Genomic DNA, 15,733 nt, shown 5'->3' on the forward strand with positions numbered 1-15,733 from the left:
GTTCCTTAATGCTCAAATGTCAGATGTGTTCAGACTGACATGGCTACTCTAGTTGTCATGGTAATGGCGGGTGTGTGCAGGGGCATAGGCTGATTGGTGGTGGTGCCCATTCTTCCTCTCAATCAGAAGTTGTTTTGTAGCATGCAAAGTCTACCCCAGATGCTTTTAATGTTCGATATGAAAGTCTCCCCCAGTTGCTTTGAATGTTTGAAATCTTAGTGTAAGAACACTTTTAAAGCCTCAAAGGATAAGATGATCCAACTTTCAAAATGAGTCCTTTTTGGCTAGCCACAGCATTCAACTAGCTAGCTATGTAGCTGTTTAGCTTACTAGCACATTCAAACAATGAACAAACTTGTGAGCTACCAGATGTTCTTGTCAAACTGTCAACAGAGTAGCTAACAACCAACAATATATGCTAAATCACAGTCTGGAAACCACTTATGGGCATTTGACCTTTCAGACAAGTCACATGGCCAGGAATCAGATTTATGTGATTTCAAAATGTGGCTTGAAATATCTGATTCCATGTGCTTTTTGTCTGTGCAGACTGCAGGAAAAATATCAGATTTGACTCAGCTATATAAATTATTTTTTGTATTTGAGTCAAACTTCAAACTGCCACTCTGGCGTTGCAGTTGGGTAGGCATAAAACTAGAAAACATTTATTTGACAGGTATAAAATCCGTTCTTCGTTTCAGGCAATATGACACATGCGTTGACTTTGACATGATTAAGATAACTACTGTGCAGGTGCATGACAGCAATAGCATTTGACATATCAAAGATATTTAATTTGGAGCTTTCTGCAGAGGCCAAAGCGAATCGGATGACGATCTGATTTCCGGTCAGTTTTGCGCTTATTGCAAAACAGTACTTGGTTATGATTTGAGCAAGATACATTGATCCCAGATCTGCGTTTACCGGCAAATTCCGTGTTCTGGTGACCACGTGTCTGTGCGCTGACCAATGGCAACGCTCCTAGCTATAGCTGAACGAAGCCATGTGAGGATCTGTAAAATGGCGGCGCAGTGGCGTAGAAAAGATGAGCGTATACTCACCGGCAACACGGACTTTCTGACCGCAAACACATTCAATGAGGTACGGCTTTGATACATCATTTTTCTGCATACATGTGGCCAAATAAAAATGACTTGTACCACTTGTCTTTGGCCTTTTTCATACACAAAACATAGCAAACCAGCACGCGGTGCCTACACGTGGATGTGAAAGGCTAGTAGTAGCTAACGTTAGCTGCGAATCGCATGGTGGCATGGGAAAATAACTGCTGGTGACACAAGTAGCCAACTATGTTGTCTCCGTTATTTCACGATTTAGTTCGGCATTTTATTGGCTTTCTGCAAAGTAATACCTGTCTAAGTTGCCGTGACAGTAAATTGAATGTGTTACAATTAAGTAAGGAGTCAGCCAAGTTTCTTCTCTTCTCGGAAAAAGCGATGTTCTGTCTGCTGCTAACGTTCGTAGTTGCTGGACTCGCACACCTTATAAAGACTGGTCGTGTTGGGTATGCGGAAGCTGGCAACAATGAATGTCGGTTGGCGTCAATCAAAAGCAAATGATAAGATTCAATTGTTGAGTTTATTCTTTCGAATATTCTGTATTCACGTGGCTGCCGATATGCATATTTAGCAACGTGCTGGAACGTACACACACTCACTGTGCCATACATATTCAGACAGGGACACATTACTTTTGTAATGTTGGAACTGTTACGGTCCAAGTGTTGGGCATGCTACCTATGTCAACCATGGGCTCATACAGAAGTACATCTAATTCCGCAACAATGCACCCTTATTTTACTCGTTTTTATATCGTTGCATTTCAATTGCCTTTGCGTACCACCCATTTCAGTAAACATTCTCCATATATCATTCACACCTGTCAACACTGGTCTCACACCCAGGGTCTTGTTTTGCTGAACTAGCTATAGCCGCTCTACTTTTGTGGGAAACATTCATGATAAACAGAGTTGTAGCTAGTGTGATTGTATAGGACTAACATTGACGTTAATAGGAGTGAGTGTCAAGCACCTAGTAGCCGACAATGGCCTATTTCAACGCTGTCCACGTCTTTGTAGTACTGTACTATCCCCGCTCAATTAAAATAATTTATATTTCCTGAGAGGTAATGAGGGATTAGTAGATAGGGACCATATGGGCTCTGGTCCAAAGTAGTGTACTATATAAGGAATAGGGTGCCAGTTGGAACGGGCTCAATAATAAATAAAGGCTAAATAAAAAACAACGTTACGCTACGCTTTTCTGTTTTCCCCAGTCTGAACATTTTACAATGCTCCCATTGTTACTGTTCGCTGTCGGATCTCATCTCCCACACACTTATTGGTTGGGTGACACTGAGAAAAGAACACTGACTGGAAACTCTCCCAAATGGCACCCTACTCCCTATAGTGCACTACTTTTGACCAGAGACCTATGGGCCTTGGTCAAAAGTAGTGCACTGCACTTCATATGTAATGGGATGCAGCTTGTGACTATCACGTTTCTCAAGAAAGATCCATTTGGATCTATAAGTCCTGGTCATAAGTAGTGCACTGCATTTGGGAATAGGGTGTCTTTTCGGACGTAGTCCTATAATCATATTATAGACAGACAGTGTTCCAGCAACAACCACCACCACACCCAGGGAGGGGCCGTTGTTGTCAAGGAGTGAGAGTGCCGACTAGTGTGCTATGGGCTAACTGTCACTTTTTATGACAAGACAACGCATGTCCTTATGATGCCAGACACTTTGTGCTGCTGTTTTTACACCTCGTTGGATAAATCAAACTGAAGTGTGGGAATGACTGTGAACATTTCCCTCCGCCCCTGCCACAGGGCTCTGCTCTTCAACAGTCTGAAAACATGGCATGCACACACACTCATTCTGATGGGAGGAAGCATACAAACGCAGCCTCTCAAACGCTGATGACTAGCAGCTTGTTTTATTGTATTCAGACTGCCCTTTGAGTTATGTTGCTCAAGTGTCTTTTAGTAGAAATGTGTTAACTTTCTCAATCTTTCCTTAATTCCCCCCATCCTTCCTCTTTGCCACTTTCTGTAAATACATTAAAGAAGAATGTCAGAAGGGAGGGACTTGACCTTCTCCTCCACTACGGTTGGGAAAGAGACGAGGAGATGGGATGCGGGGAATCACAAAGAGACTTATGATCGAGCAACTGTTTCTGTAGGCTGCGTTTACACAGGAGGCCCAATTCAGATATTTTTGCTTGCTCTTTTGACCAATCAGATCAGATCTTTTTCCAATAATTGGGCAGCCTATTTGCCTGACTCGTGATTGAACTTGTTCTCCCTTTCTGATCTTGTTGCTTGTTACAGGCTGTCCTGGGTAAAGGGGAAGTCAGTGATCTGGAAATGGACACTCACTCCTGCCTGGACCCTTCCATCCTGGCTATGTTTGAAGACTCCGCCGTAGCTGCAGAGGTCAGTATCAGGACACAATGTTGGCCAACATTCAGATATACTGGGGCGTATTCATTACGCTGATTCTGTTGTAAAACGTTTCTTAAAAGAAGGCAAATGAAACGGGGAGAGAACTACCTGAATTTGTCCAATAGAAACTCAAATTTTGTTGTCTGCTACCGTTTGGGTCTTAAACGGTTTCCGTAATGAATACGCCCCTGATGTAGACCCTGTTCCCATCCGAGACAGGTTCTACATCAGTGGTTCCCAAACTTCAGGTCGGGACCCATTCTGGGGTCCCCTGAGAAAATGTGTTCTTATCAAACAAATTAAGATTTTTTTGAATGTTCAAATGGGTACAGAGTACAACCTTTTAGTGTCAACTAACTCATTATTATGAGTTGGGACAGCCTGCGGGACCTAAAGCTGAGTAAATATCAACACACAGCGTTAACTAGGGAATATCATGTTTCCAAGTGGTGTCCCCTGCATTTTCTACTGTCAATTTGGAGTCGTGTGCAGAACAACTCCTGGTTTACATTAACTTGTCCAATTAGAAACAGAAATGAGAGATGCTATTTGTATTATTTTTAATTCATTCAATTTATTTCAGAAATGAATGCCATTTGTTTTTCAGACTAGGAGCAGACTGGATGAGGAGAGTGAGTCCACGTTGTTGACAGCTCTAACAGAGATACTGGACAGTGTTGACGATGAGACCCTGTCTCCCTTTGACACCCTGCCTGACACTGGGCTCTTCTCTGACCAGAGGCTACGGGACAACTCCCCGGTGGGTAAAACCAAGTCTGGGTCTGTGTGTGTGATTCAGAATCAGTTGAGAATTAAGAGTAACCAGCTGTCCTACTCTGAGACGCTGTGTGAATACAGTCCCAGGTGTTCTTGATTTGATGAGAATCAGGGGTACTGCTTTTATTTTGGTTTTATCTGGAAGTCATGGTGAAAATGGTGTCTGTGGGAGGATGTGATTGTTGTTTTGTAATTACTGTATTTCTCCTGTTTGATGTGTTTCTCCAGTTGAGGCGGCTGCTGAGTTTAACACGGTCTCCACCTGATAAAGAAGCAGTCTTTCGTTCCATAAAGACCCCCTCTTCATCTTCATCCCCCTCTTCCTCTGTTGGAAAGGTAGAAACCTCATCCCTTTCTGTTTTATGGAAGTCCGTGTGTGTGTGTCAGATTTAAGATTAGCCGTACTACTGGTAATCCCACCCGTTAATCTAGGTTTACATAGGTAATTTCAATGATAAAAGAACCACCAGAAGAGTGCTCTCCAACCCTGTTCCTGGAAGCTAACCTCCTGTAGGTTTTCACTCCAACCCTGTTCCTGGAAGCTATCCTCCTGTAGGTTTTCACTCCAACCCTGTTCCTGGAAGCTATCCTCCTGTTGGTTTTCACTCCAACCCTGTTCCTGGAAGCTATCCTCCTGTAGGTTTTCACTCCAACCCTGTTCCTGGAAGCTATCCTCCTGTAGGTTTTCACTCCAACCCTGTTCCTGGAAGCTATCCTCCTGTTGGTTTTCACTCCAACCCTGTTCCTGGAAGCTATCCTCCTGTAGGTTTTCACTCCAACCCTGTTCTTGGAAGCTAACCTCCTGTAGGTTTTCACTCCAACCCTGTTCTTGGAAGCTAACCTCCTGTAGGTTTTCACTCCAACCCTGTTCTTGGAAGCTAACCTCCTGTAGGTTTTCACTCCAACCATGTTCCTGGAAGCTATCCTCCTGTAGGATCTCACTCCAACCCTGTTCCTGGAAGCTATCCTCCTGTAGGTTTTCACTCCAACCCTGTTCTTGGAAGCTAACCTCCTGTAGGTTTTCACTCCAACCCTGTTCTTGGAAGCTAACCTCCTGTAGGTTTTCACTCCAACCCTGTTCTTGGAAGCTAACCTCCTGTAGGTTTTCACTCCAACCATGTTCCTGGAAGCTATCCTCCTGTAGGATCTCACTCCAACCCTGTTCCTGGAAGCTATCCTCCTGTAGGTTTTCACTCCAACCCTGTTCTTGGAAGCTAACCTCCTGTAGGTTTTCACTCCAACCCTGTTCTTGGAAGCTAACCTCCTGTAGGTTTTCACTCCAACCCTGTTCTTGGAAGCTAACCTCCTGTAGGTTTTCACTCCAACCATGTTCCTGGAAGCTATCCTCCTGTAGGATCTCACTCCAACCCTGTTCCTGGAAGCTATCCTCCTGTAGGTTTTCACTCTAACCCTATTTGTAACTAACCTGGGGTGTATTTATTAAGTCTTGCAACGGAAACCGTTTACTGTTTAAGAAGCAAACATAATGAAACTGGGAGGGTCCTACTTGAATTTTTCCAATAGAAACTCGATTTTATTGCAAAACGTTTTTCCATTTGGAGTAAACCGTTTCTGTTGCAGAACAGTCAATTAGCTGTGGCGCTTCGCTTTTTTCCGTCACTGAGTAAATTTCAGGTCTGCTGACTGCAAACTTGAACATTGTGAAAATTCAGTGCAACTTCCGGCGCGTGTTTATTGTGACCACTGAGGCTGTACCAGTGTTACGTTAGTTAGTAGGCTACTGTGGCCATTTGATCATCATGTAGGCCTACCATCAAAAACAAGGGAGACAAATGCATCCCATAACATTTGAACATGGAAATAGCTGTTCAGTCATTCAGCCTACAGCCAATGTGTGGTGTTCAATATAGGCCTACATCCATGAGACTTTTTGGGGAAAAAACATGTAGGGCTTGACATGAACCTGTTGATCCACTTCTCCTTCATACAAGGAGGTGATTGAAAAATGTTGTTCAATGCAAGAAACCACTTTACAAAAATAAATGCATTGTTATTCCCATACCATTATTACAGAGAATCAGACAAATGATGCTACCCTCTGCCTATTGGCTACTTAGCTTATTCAAGCCTGTCTCAAAATACAACACATACAACACTGCCCCTTTAAGACAACACTGCCCCTTCTTTACCTGACTGGCTTTTCAAAGATGTCTAGAAATACAAACGTGTTGTGCTCTTGTAGGAAGCAACCACTCCCCCATTGCTGACTAAAACGTATCTATAACTGGGCTAGTAACTCACTAACTAGCAAAGGATATGAACAAATGTGCACAGGTGGATACATGCAGCTCTCACTTTGATCTCAAAACAAGCGCATGCTGTCCAGTGGCCATATAGGATCTATATGTGGGAATGGCTATTTTCATATAGGCCTACTACGGCTCTGATTGGTTATGGTGCACTGGTCTGTGTAGTGGTGCATGTCAATGCAATAGAATCCTACTCCGATGCGTTCTGCCTACAACAAAATCTCTTGCACAGTTAGTTTTGCATACGAAGTCTTGCGTAGTTGGTTTTGTTTCTGTATGTTACATTGAAAGTAGATCATATTGCATTGATTCTAACACAATTCCCACAGTAGAGGGAAACGTTGATAGTGTTAACTAACGGGGAAAACTCTAGAAAGTCAAGTGAAGTTCAATCTCGTGCTTCTCTGCGCGGGCTGATATTTAATCTGTGTGGCAGTCCGAGGCGAGCTGGGCCCCCACGCACGCGCGCACCTTAGAGGGAACATTGGCCGTCAAGCAATTTTTTTTTATTTCTGTTGAGGCGCACTTTGAAGATGCTGGAACAGTCAACATTTACTTTTCCTCTGCAAACAAAACGAGTTACGAATAGAAAAATCTGACAACCCCATTGTAGAATTATCTATTTCTATGCAACATAAAGATTCCTCTCGAGGCACATTCAAGTTATGAGTACCATAGGAAGAGCCCTGCACTGGAGTAACTTGTTTGGTTTCAAATAAGAAAAACAGTTAAAAATTTACATTGCTTTTAATGTACTAAATAATAATAAATAAAATGCCTAGCATAAGGAATTTGACATTTGTATGGGATTGGGTTGTGTCATAGTTTGTAAATCATATACAAAGAATATTAGTGTACTACACTATGGGATTGAGTTTGTCATGAAAAATAATATAGAGAATGATATCTTTATTCAAAATAAATAAAAATCGAGACATAGCCAGCATGATTATGAGCATAGCTAGCTCTGCTGGAGTAACAGTCTTGACGTCATTCTTCTTTACAGGTTGAGACAGTCATTACTGACAGACCCAGGAGGGCTAGGCTAACTCCCAGAGCCCAGGGCTCTTCCACATCCATACAGAGGAGCGATGGAGAGGAGGAGGAAAGGAGTGATACAGAAGAGGAGGAGGGCGGCAAGGTCCACATTCACAGTCCGCCTCGGGGCTTCAATCTGACCAATCAGGACTCGGGAGAACTCTCCCTCGACCAATCAGAAGTGAGAGCGCTGAACTCTGTAGAGAAGGACCATGGCTACTCCTCTACAGTGTCCCTGGTGGACCTGGTGAAACTCATGCACCCCTACTGCCTGAGGGTGTGCCTGGATGAGGAGGGGAAGGACTGGATCGGCACATCCAGGCAGGAGGCCTCCTCCCTGGGGGAATGGAGCGCGGACCAGAGAGTACCCCTTGAGGGCGAGGTGTGGAGGTATACGAAGCCTGGTTCGGAAGAGAGCGACGAGGAAATTGATGTGGACGGATCAGATGACGAGTGTCCCTCGGGAGGAGGGATGAAGGATGAGAAAGAGGGGGATGGAGAACAGGGAAGTAAAGGTGAAGAAGTGAAGCAACTAAAAAGTCTACTTGTGAAGTGGGATGGGCCCAAAGAAGGCCAGAAGACCAAGAACAAAAAAAGAGTGAGCTTCGGACCTGTCCTGGTGACATCCTACGAGCTACCAGAAACAGACGAACTTGACTTAAACGTGCTCCCGGACTTGAGCGAGCTCACCAGCCAAATCCCCATTTTTGACGTCAACACCAAAACAACGACCATTTCCCTCACAACACCCTCTCCAGAGTCTTCAGCAGCATCTTCAAAGGACAACCAACATCCGGTTGAAACTGACTTACCTGAAAGGACCGGAGATAAGTCGTTTTCGGAGCCTCCACCACAGCAAGGCGAGTCCAAGCCCAGACCGGCCCTCAGTCTTCAGCAGTACCGCCTGCTGCGCCAGCAGAAAAGACTACCCCTGGTGGTGAAACCTGAGAATTACACCACCAAATGGCCCTCTCTACCTGAAACCCCCAAGGAGTTGCCTCCTATACCCTATTTGCAAGGACCTAAATATAATGTTTGGGGACCAACGACCACACATCATTACATAGGAAGTAAAACAGGGGATGATGTCAGTGGATTCAAGCCTATATCTAAGACTAGGACAAAGATTGTCTCTCCTGCTTGTCCCAGTAAACCTGGTAAAGGCATTGGCATCAATGGATCAAAGCCTGTAAGAAGTGGGACTAAGACTTCTCCTGCCAGCTCAGCTTTAAAGCCCAAACGCAACTCAATGGAAGCTAAATCTGCTAATTATGTTGGTGTATTAAAGCCTATTTGGACTGAGACCATCTCTCCTGCTAGTCCCTTACCAAGTCCCAACCTGAACTCCAACTCAGTGGCGGGTCTGGGCCAGAACAGGACTAGCCCAGAAAAGAGTGCTGTTGCGATCAGTAGCGACCCCCCAAACCCTGTCCTGGTCCCACTACCAGGAACCCGTCCATCTTTGGATGGATTTGATAGGAGCCATGGGACCAACCAGGAGAAGCAGGAACAGGAACAATCTCTACCTCTGTCCACCACCCAGGAGTCTCCGGCGCCCAAGCCCAAAATGGTGTTCTGCAACCGGGATCCAAGCCTGAAGAGCACCAGTCTCCTCCTTGAGATCCAGCGGAGGTTCTCCACAAAACAACCATTGCGGAAAGCACTTCACACCCAAAACACTGCAGAGACCATGAAACAAGGGCATCAGCCTCGCTCTCTCAGCCAAAGGAAAGGGATCGAGACCGTACCAGAAGGGTCCAAGTTTTCCCCAAGTGCATCAGTAATGGCAAGTCCATCCTCCAGACCCTCAGTCCATCCACCCACCCATGCTGTTGTTGCTCCTTACCCAGAGATGGAGAGGGCAAAGCGGGTAGCGCTTGGGAACCTCCCCCATGTCCAACTGTCCACCTCTCCAGAGAGTAACACCTGCATACAGACCCCCACCTGCGGCACAGGTAAGCCAGATGAGCCATAACACACACATAAACAATATATTTTGGTGTAGGGTGAAGTTGACTCTGATTTTGGGTCTTTTTATCATTTTACTTACTACAGGTTAAGGTTAGGATTGGGGGAGTGGAATCTGATCCTAGATCTGTACCTAGGGGAAACTACCCTGAGTATGTATTTCTTCAGATAAAGCTAATTAAGCTAGAGCTAAAAGTGGATGATTTGTGATTTAGTTAGATCTGATGTGAAATTAACAAAAATGTATCATTTGTGATTACTTTGATATCCTGTGTCATTCTTTCTAAGACCCATTCAGAAAGAGATTGTCTCCATGTCCAGCGAAGGAATCAAAGCTTTAAACATATACTAGATTGACGACTGCTTTTCAGAACATTTTTATATTTATGTATTTATTTTGTAAGGAGTAGGGCAGTCCCACTCATATTTTTCAGATAGGAAAGATGGAGAGGAAAAAGTGAGGAGAGTTGCTGAAATAGCAGGGGTCTGGACCGGAACCCATGCTGCAGCGGTATATGTGTTCCGGAGGAAGCGGCTTAGAACACTAGACCAGCAGAAAGTTCACCTTGATGAACTGCTACTGTCGCTGCATTCAGAAACTGATTTCTCTTGGTCACGTTGCAGGAATCGAAGCCACAGATCTGACCAGCCTTCTGGAGCGGTTTGAGGAGACACAAGGTGAGTGAGGGATCAGTGGGGTTTTGTTAACTCTCTGGGATTTGCAGTAAGATGTATTGATTTGGTTGATGCATACATCCCAGCTACCCCTGTCCTTGTCATCTTAAACATGGTGATGGAAAAAGGCACAACAGATCCTAAATCAGCACTCCTACTTAAGATTCAACCCCTGACCTTTCCTCCCTCATGGCTGTGTCTCTTCCCACAGCCAAAGAGGAGACTGAGAGTGAACCTGAAGGCAGTCCAGATAGGAGCCCTGTTAGAGATGAAGCGCTGAGCAACAACACTGAAGGTGAGTTAAAGGAAGGTCCTTTCTATTAAGCAGAAGGACTCAGCCTGGAGACTTGCACCCTATTACCTCCTTAGTGCACTACTTTTGACCAGAGCCATATATGGGCACTGGTCAAAAGTAGTGCACTATAAAGGGAATAGGGCGCCAGTTGGGATGAACCTGTTCTTCGACTTAATTTCTAGTTTAGTCCACACAGTTGCTCAGAGGACTTTGCTGTGGTTATTCTCATGCTTTAGAACAGAACTTCAGTTCATCATCTGGTTCGTTGCTTTCTTTCCAGGGATGCTGACACTGCTGGGTGCCCATCTCCTCAGCACCCAAGAAAAACTCTGTCTTCCAGAACCCGCTGGCTTTCCAGAACTTGTCAACACTCCGGAACCCCTCAGAGCTCCGGAACCCCTCAGAGCTCCGGAACCCCTCAGAGCTCCGGAACCCCTCAGAGCTCCGGAACCCCTCAGAGCTCCAGAACCCCTCAGAGCTCCGGAACGTTGTGATACTCAGGAACCTCTCAGCACCCAGAATGTTCTCAGCACTCAGGAACAGGCCCCTGCACAGCCGCGCTGGAAACCGCTTACCCCTGTCGCACCTCAGAGGAAGCAACCGGCAACCCCCAAACCTGTCCCTCCCAAGGCCATCCAAATCATCGACCCCCGTCCTCTACCACCCAAAAAGGCCCACCCCCTCCCCCCAAAGCCCCCTGTCACCCCCCCTGAGTTCCAGACACCAGTATCTTTCTCCTCGGACCACGACTACTGTCTATCTCAGGATCAACCAGGGAGTAATACTACTACGCTATGCAGCAAAAGACAAACGATACTCCCCGACCACCAACCAATCACCAACCCCTCCTCAGTGCCTGGCACGCAGAACTCTGGGAAATATTTGCGCCAGCAGCAGCCAATGGACTCCAGGACTGTTCCAGAGACAGAACTTCCCTCAGACTCTGCTCCGCCATCTACAGATAGCTCCCCCTTTAGGACGGACGCCATTACTGGAGGGGAGACACAGGAAGAGAGAACCAGCCCCTGCATCCCTTCCCCTCCTTCACCCAGTCCCCCTGCCAGAGGTAGGAGGTCGTCCCGGCGCTATCGGTCAAGGTCTTCATGCTCGGACTCTAGCTCTAGGTCCCCTTCTTCATCATCATCTTCCTCATCCTCCTACTCTCGATCCAGGTCTCGCTCTCCACCCCGAAAGAGGTAGGTTAAAGTTCTGTGTGGTGACTGTTAATGCTTTTGAATTGAAGTTGGGGAGAGGGGAGGGGGGGCATGTTAGTGGGTGTGGCCAATGGTAAGGCACTTTCTTTTGCTGTTTTAAACCTAATTTCTTCCAATTCTACACATTTTGCCATGAGGCTGACAGAATAAAAAATAAAAAATAGATAATTTTTTGCCGTTTTACACATTTTGCCATAGCATAAAAACACGTTATAAGCCACCAATCAATGACTTGAAATCTTTTGAATTTGAACTTCTGACTGTCTACATTTTATTTTGGTGATTGTTAGTTCTCAAAGATGATCTTCAAAATAAATATCTCCATTATATCTTCTACATACTTTACATCTGGTTTTAGTCATTTAAGTTTACAACTTTTTACCACCCCAAAATGGATTTTCTTGCTTTAACCCACGTCCTCTCCTTCCTCTTTCTCCAATCCCTCTCCCTCCCCATCCCTCTCCCTCCCCATCCCTCTCCTCCCCATCCCTGTCCCTCCCCATCCCTCTCCTCCCCATCCCTCTCCTCCCCATCCCTCTCCTCCCCATCCCTCTCCCTCCCCATCCCTCCCTCTCCCTCCCTCCCCATCCCTCTCCATCCCTCCCCATCCCTCCCCATCCCTCTCCTCTCCCTCTCCATCCCTCTCCTCCCCATCCCTCTCCTCCCCCACCAGGTTCTGTCCCAGGCGTTCTGAAAGCAGCTCCTCCTCCTCGTCCTCTTGCTCCAGCTCCGTCTCCTGTTCCCCGGTTCCCTGCCGGTACCGGCTCCCCTACCCACAGTCCTGGAAACGCTCTCGGTCCACATCAAAGTCCTGGACTCAGTCTGGTTCCAGATCTAGGTCCAGGTCCCCCACCACACTGGCCTACAGCAGGGCCCAGAGGTGGAGGGACTGCTACAGGTCAGTGATGGCATTAATACATTTTTTAAATAACTTTTTAAGAAGTATTTAGTAAAAGTTTTTAGGGGTGTGTATTATTAAAGGAGTTCTGAATGATTGTATTAGACTCTGCTTAAACTATAGCCACACTGGTCTTCCGTAGTCCATCTCACCTCGCTGTCTCCTCTCCCCCAACCTTCAGCTCCAACAACGTCAGGGACTCCAGGAAACGAAAGAGACAACAAGATATGAGGAATCAAAAACTAAAAGCCATAGTGAGTACTGAGTGGTACATTTACAAACCGTGGTACACCTTGTTTTTGCTGTTAACATTTTAGAAATATATTTTTTTAAATATATTTGTATACTTTTTAAGATGTTAAATGTAAACGTGACATTACTTCCTGATTGATTTGGAGACCAAATTGTCGCCTACTGTCCTCTTCGGTTCCCACCAGATGGCCAAGCTGCAAATTGAAGATTGGCTATATCATAAACATTTTTGGACACCAAAATGAGCTTTTTGGTCTTCAATTTAGGTCAGGAATAAGGTTAGCAGTGTGGTTAGGGTGAAAGTTGGATGAGTTGTGGTGTAACTGCCTCGTCCGTTTGTGATATTACAATAACAAAGATGTTTCAAACAACAAGCACTTTTATTCCCTGACATCACTGCATGTGTGATATAACAGCATGTACTACAATGTATTTCAATTACATTGCTGGAGGCTCATCTCCTTGTCTAAAACAAAACCATAACAGATGTGCCTGGGAGAGACTTATGACACCGTTTCCCCTTTCGCAGATCTCAGCTTTAATGTTTGGGTTTAAAATCGGATTTTAAGAAGATCATTTGTAGAAATCTGCAGGGCTTGGGATAGTGACAACCCTTGGTGCGTTGTTTTGTGTGGCCAGGACGAGCGCAGGGTGGTGTACGTGGGCCGCATCCAGAGGACCATGATGCACGCGGAGCTGAGAGAACGCTTCTCTCTGTTTGGAGAGGTGGAGGAATGCACCCTGCACTTTAGAGACATGGGGTGAGTCTTGCTTTCTCTCTGCATCAAAAGAGATCATTAGCATCAGTGTCTTTAAACTCTTTCTTCTCTAGACTCTCTGTACTCTTTCCCCTTCTCGCCCCCTCACCTCTCCCTCTCGCCCCCTCACCTCTCCCTCTCTGTCCCCCTCACCTCTCCCTCTCTGTCCCCCTCACCTCTCTCTCTCTCTGTCCCCCTTCACCTCTCTCTCTCTGTCCCCCCTCACCTCTCTCTCTCTCTGTCCCCCTTCACCTCTCTCTCTCTGTCCCCCTTCACCCCTCTCTCTCTCTCTCTCTCTCTGTCCCCCTCAGCTTTCTCTCTCTGTCCCCCTTCACCTCTCTCTCTCTCTCTCTCTCTCTGTCCCCCTCAGCTCTCTCTCTCTGTCCCCCTTCACCTCTCTCTCTCTCTCTCTCGGCCCCCTTAGATATAATCATACTTCATTTTATTTATTGAACACTTATTTCACCAGGTAACTTACTAACTTACCTTTGTCCATGTCAAGTGGTTGGGAAATAACAATTTCTTAACCTGTGTTCTGTTTCCATAGTGACCACTACGGCTTTGTGACGTTCTACAACATGAAAGATGCGTTCGCAGCCATCGAGAACGGCTACAAGCTGAGGAGACCTGACGAGCTGCCCTTTGACCTCTGCTTCGGGGGCAGGCGTCAGTTCTGCAAATCTACATACGCCGACCTAGGTGAGAACCTTTAAGGGTGGTCCCCAGTTGTTCAACTGAATGCCTTCAACTGAAATGTGTCTTCCACATTTAAGCCAACCCCTCTGAATCAGAGAGGTGTGGGGGGCTGCCTTAATCAACATCCACGTATTCGGCGCCTGGGGAACAGTGGGTTAACTGCCTTGCTCAGTAGCAGAAAAACAGATTTTACCTCGTCAGCTGGGGGATTTGATCCAGCAACCTTTCGGTTACTGGCCCAACGTTCCTAAACACTAGGCTACCTGCCACACAATGGCGCCCTATGTTTATTAAGAATGTATCGGCCTCTCGGACGAAGGCTTTCCCCTTTTGGGAAATAGATGACATGAGTTTATTAAGTCACATGCACAGAGTCGCAGATGTAATTGCAGGGTAAATGTGGTTGAAATCATAGCATATTGGTAACTGAACTGGTTTGTTTCACCAGATTCTAAGCGAGAAGAGGAGGACTCCACTCCAGCGAAAAGTAAGGAGGAGGAGCTGGACTTTGACACGCTATTGAAGCAGGCACAGAAAGGCTTGAAGCGGTAGCAGAGTCCTGGAGGAAGAGAGGGAGCCAAGAAAGAAAAAAGGAATGATGGGAGAGGAGAAAACATTTACATTTTTTACATTTTAGTCATTTAGCAGACGCTCTTATCCAGAGCGACTTACAGTAGTGAATGCATACATTTCATTTTTTTCATTTCATACATTTTTTTTTTTCGTACTTGGCTCCCCCGTGGGAATCGAACCCACAACCCTGGCGTTGCAAACACCATGCTCTACCAACTGAGCTACAGGGAAGGCTGCCTAAGAAAGGTCCCAAATGTCGCCCTATTCCCTATAGAGGGCACTAATCTTAGGGCTCTGATTCCAAAGCAGTGCCCTCTATAGAAGGGAATGGGTTTTAATTTGGGACTGAGCCAACAAGTTAGCAAGACTTACCTCAGAGCTATACACATGTGCATACTTTAACATTATAGAAATGTTGTTTTAACTTGTATTGGTTCACTTTTATCAACTCATCTTATTTTATTTACTGTGCTAGCAAAACTTTGTTGATGCAGTAAAAAGATTTTTAAGAAAAAAAATCATAAGTTAATTATTAGAATATTGTAAAAAAAAATATATATATACAAAAAAAATGTTTAAAGGAAGGATCTTTAAATATCTTTGTTTGCACTAATATTGCATTTGCAAGCTTTGCTTTACTCTCGTCTGTTACAGTGTTTAAAAAGTTGAGATTCCCTTAGTCATTTTATTCCCAATTATGAACATGTTCTTTATGAATGAATAAAGACTATTATTGTGTAATGCTGAACTAGTGTGCATCCCATTGCCCTGACTGGATGGATCCATGAACTGACAGAGGAAGGAATATCTCAAACCCTACACTGTCAGTCTTCTTAAAGTGGAAATGAG

General features: G+C 45.4%; 1 protein-coding gene across 1 annotated transcript; it reads left to right on the forward strand.

Moving 5' to 3' along the window:
* Positions 1-1,002: 1,002 nt before the first annotated feature.
* Positions 1,003-15,632, forward strand: LOC106591554 (uncharacterized). Its single transcript, XM_014182772.3, has 13 exons — positions 1,003-1,101; positions 3,357-3,461; positions 4,078-4,230; positions 4,476-4,583; positions 7,524-9,510; positions 10,148-10,201; positions 10,410-10,493; positions 10,774-11,689; positions 12,381-12,605; positions 12,787-12,859; positions 13,497-13,618; positions 14,163-14,314; positions 14,760-15,632. The coding sequence occupies exons 1-13, from the start codon at positions 1,021-1,023 to the stop codon at positions 14,861-14,863; spliced, it is 4,164 nt and encodes a 1,387-aa protein (XP_014038247.3). The 5' UTR covers positions 1,003-1,020; the 3' UTR covers positions 14,864-15,632.
* Positions 15,633-15,733: the final 101 nt, after the last annotated feature.

The sequence above is a fragment of the Salmo salar genome, chromosome 02 (genome assembly GCF_965601325.2).
Source record: "Salmo salar chromosome 02, fSalSal1, whole genome shotgun sequence".
Classification (NCBI taxonomy): Eukaryota; Metazoa; Chordata; class Actinopteri; order Salmoniformes; family Salmonidae; genus Salmo; species Salmo salar.

What these genes read in the sequence shown, in the direction of transcription:
- LOC106591554 (XM_014182772.3), top strand. Translation starts at nt 1,021, where the DNA reads ATGGCGGCGCAGTGGCGTAGAAAAGATGAGCGTATACTCACCGGCAAC. An exon ending in ACTCCGCCGTAGCTGCAGAG is followed by an intron (nt 3,462 to 4,077) that starts GTCAGTATCAGG and finishes TTTGTTTTTCAG; the next exon opens with ACTAGGAGCAGACTGGATGA. An exon ending in CTGCACTTTAGAGACATGGG is followed by an intron (nt 13,619 to 14,162) that starts GTGAGTCTTGCT and finishes CTGTTTCCATAG; the next exon opens with TGACCACTACGGCTTTGTGA.